The 3,501-nt window shown below is 33.3% G+C and overlaps 1 protein-coding gene across 4 annotated transcripts in view; it reads right to left on the bottom strand.

Annotated features, from left to right (window-relative positions):
- The window catches only part of LOC135207271 (8-oxo-dGDP phosphatase NUDT18-like), a 71,566-nt gene extending 68,560 nt beyond the window's left edge, over positions 1 to 3,006 (bottom strand). For 3 of the 4 annotated variants that reach the window (XR_010312941.1, XM_064238927.1, XM_064238928.1), the window contains exon 1: positions 2,773 to 3,006. Coding sequence is in view for 2 of the 4 variants with exons in the window: in XM_064238927.1 (XP_064094997.1) it covers positions 2,773 to 2,878 (106 nt within the window). In the remaining 2 variants the exon portion in view is untranslated. The remainder of the gene's footprint in view (positions 1 to 2,772) is intronic. The other variant, XR_010312943.1, reaches the window with a different exon arrangement.
- Positions 3,007 to 3,501: the final 495 nt, after the last annotated feature.

Here is a 3,501-nt window from a genome sequence, read left to right as displayed (position 1 = left end):
TGACACATTTGACATTTATCACCAACAGAAACAGCTGGTTAACCCATTACACACACACCCTTCAGTCTAACGAGTCCACACCAGGAAACCAAGGTATATATGTAAGGCATTGAATATTTCTTTATAATTTATGTCACCCTATGACAGATTAACTGTGGGGGGGAGGGGTCCTGAGTGGCCAGGATGAAGCACCTGGCAGGATCAGTGCTTCAGTTAATGATTTATGTATAACTTCCATGGTCAGATTAAGTAGAGGGTCCAGGAAGGCATGGGCCCAAGTTAAGTAGGACCTGGTATCCTAGGTCATGTTAGATTAAAAAGGCTAGGTTTGGATTCATCCTTGTAATTAACAAGTTTTTGTATTCATCTATCTGCCTCCCTACTGTGGTTCCCCATTATTGTTAGATTTAGGGAGAGTTGTTATGGGTTAACCACTGTGAATGTCAAATTTGTCAAGATTGAATCGAAAATCACCAGAAACTATTTTACATTTGCACTTGATTAGAAGTGTACAAGTAGATTTACCCCTCTCTGTCTCTTTTTTCTCACACCAAATATATATCTGTTTATAGTAGCCACAATGACAAGTGCATCCCAAAACTGTGAAGAAATTGAGAAATTAAATAACTGTGCCAATTACAATACTCGCATGCTATATATCCGGTATATAATACCACACCCACACAACCACCAAACACACCACCACAAATCATTATATATATATATTATATACTATAATATTAATATATCTATATATATATATTTACCAAATCCATATACATACATGCATACACACACACATATATAGATAACTATATATATATATATATATATATATATATATATATATATATATATATATATATATATATATTATATATATATATAATAAATATAACATTCCTCAGAAATAAACTTGAGCCATTTGCTAACCATTTCCCCATAGAATTGAGTAAAATAATACAACTTTTAGAGTTCTTCATCACTAATAATGTCTTTTCCTTTGGTGATAACTTTTACCATCAAAAATTTGTTTGCAGTATGCAGAGCCCGCTTAGTCCTGTGTTAGCAAGCTTTTATATGGAGCATTTTGAAACAGTAATTATAAACCCTATCAAACCTACAGATATGATTTGATTCCGTTAGGCAGATGACATCTTAACATACTGGAAAAGCAAGTGGTTTGATTTTGATCTTTTTACAAATATTAAATTCCTTGGTTCCGAGCATAAAATTTAAAGTAGAATGGGAAAACAATAACCAAATCCCCTTTTAAGTTGTCTTAATCATCATAACTAATAACAACTACAAATTCACTGTCTTCAGGAAAGTGACATTCTCACTTTCATAAAAACATTTTTACAGCTATCATGGCATTCAGTTAAACTCTGCATAGCAAGTAACTTATTTCTTAGAGCCCTGAGAATTTGCTCCCCAGATTTTCTTAACAAAGAACTTGAAACAATCAGAAATCAACTTATCTTGTTAAAATATCTCAAGCACATAATAGAAAAAGCCATACATAATGCAAAGAGCATTTTTTACATACCCACAGAAAACAAAGAAAAGGCAAAATACACAAATAAAATCATAATCTCTCACGAGTGTAATTTACGAGAAATCACACAAACTCTGGGCCAACCCAACTCTTTCATCTTCACTGATCCGAATACACTGGGGAAAAACTTAATTAACATTTAGCAGAAGCCAGTTTCCAAAGACACAGGGGTTTATGAAATCCCCTATAGGACTGTGATAAGTCATACTATGGTTTCAGAGAAAAATCTCTCTTGGAAAGATTAACTCAACATAAACGATCAGTTAGATATGGACAACATAGTTCAGCAATTTTCCATCATATATATATATATAACACGAACCATACCATGGATTGGAACTCAATCCTGAATTTTTTACAAGATCAGCTGTCAATACAAATGTCAGATGGTAGAATCTGCACTGATAAAACAAGGAAATAGGTAGGATCAACCTTTCCAATGAAGCCTGGGACTTTGACCATATAGACAACATCTTCCTTAAGGCAATGATGAAGTGGATTAAGACAATTAACAGAACCAAAGTCAGCTTAGTGGTGACCCCATTATGTATTTCACTGGTGTAACTCCTGTCATTCATTACTTGACAAGGGTGGAAGTTAGTCCACCAAAATATAGTAGCTAGTCCTTCGCTTTAAACCAGTGTTTTAATGGGCCTGCACTGTACAATATATACATATATATATATATATATATATATATATATATATATATATATATATATATATATATATATATATATATATAATGTATATACGTATGTATGTATGTACATATACTGTATTTGTGTGTAGGTGTAAGCATACATTGATCTATAGCTAGTTGCTTTTCCTAAATGATGCTAAATAATGAAATTTCCAGCAAATCGTATAAGCTAGGTATTCATGATAACATTGACTACTATACTTCTCTAAATTATTTCCTTTGGCCTTACCTTGGTGTTTTACTACCGCTAAATTATTTTTAGTATTGTGACAGCAAAAAACTTATTAGAGATATATATATTTTTGTGGGAGATAAAAACGCAAATACAAGGAAAGCTGTTCTGGCTTTTTAGAAGGGTACGTTAACCATGCAATGAGAGGCACTTTCTCATCCTTTGGCATATTGTCAGATCTTTTTAATCATAAGGATTGAGACCATGGAGATTGCGAAAACCTACAAAGCCTATGACCCTTCCTTGCCTGTCAATACACTGAACCTTCTCTTTACTCACCTGTCACTTCGTTCTGATCTTCAAGAGTGAAGTCGCAAAATTCCTGGGATTCTTCTATATCTTTGCCTTGAAGTAGTAACCCAATATTCTCCTCGATAGAATCCATCTTTACACGCCTGAACTTGAGAATCCTGGCAAGCCACCTAATCGATACTTCACCAGAGAAAGTCTCTTTCACTACTGAAGAAGATTTTCGACGAGACGACGTATACCTAGTGGGTGCAGCATACAAACAAGAAGCGTTCCAGCAACCCGAGTTTCATTTCAACCCAGGATATTCCTTTTTTGTATGTTTTAATTTCTTTAATAATCCAGGAAATAGAGAAACAAATGCTATATTTTACTGGTTATATTGTGTGTGTTTTATTGCATATGGTCTTAAAATGTTACTATCGGAAACGAATTTTCTCCTCGGTACAGTTTTCTAAGAACAGTTGATTGGAAAATTCCTTTAGGTCATGACCAGTTCAATATAAATAATTGCTAGTATCATAGTTTTGTGATAAAATTATGTCAGTATTTAGATATATACTTTGTGTTACTTTTAGTCTATAGCAAATGAAGATATGATGTTAGAGTGTGTATGGAACAAGTAATGAATGAAACGGCACCAGGACAACCATCTGGTGAAGAAAAGTCTGTTTTACACGTAATTCATTATTAAATCATTAATTTTGTGACCAGAAGAATGCTGTAGAAAAACATACTTGTATTAAAATTTAAATCTCA

This window comes from Macrobrachium nipponense, chromosome 32, assembly GCF_015104395.2.
Source record: "Macrobrachium nipponense isolate FS-2020 chromosome 32, ASM1510439v2, whole genome shotgun sequence".
Lineage (NCBI taxonomy): Eukaryota > Metazoa > Arthropoda > Malacostraca > Decapoda > Palaemonidae > Macrobrachium > Macrobrachium nipponense.
The sequence above is the reverse complement of the archived record's forward strand: the minus strand, read 5'-3'. Positions and strand labels throughout refer to the sequence as shown.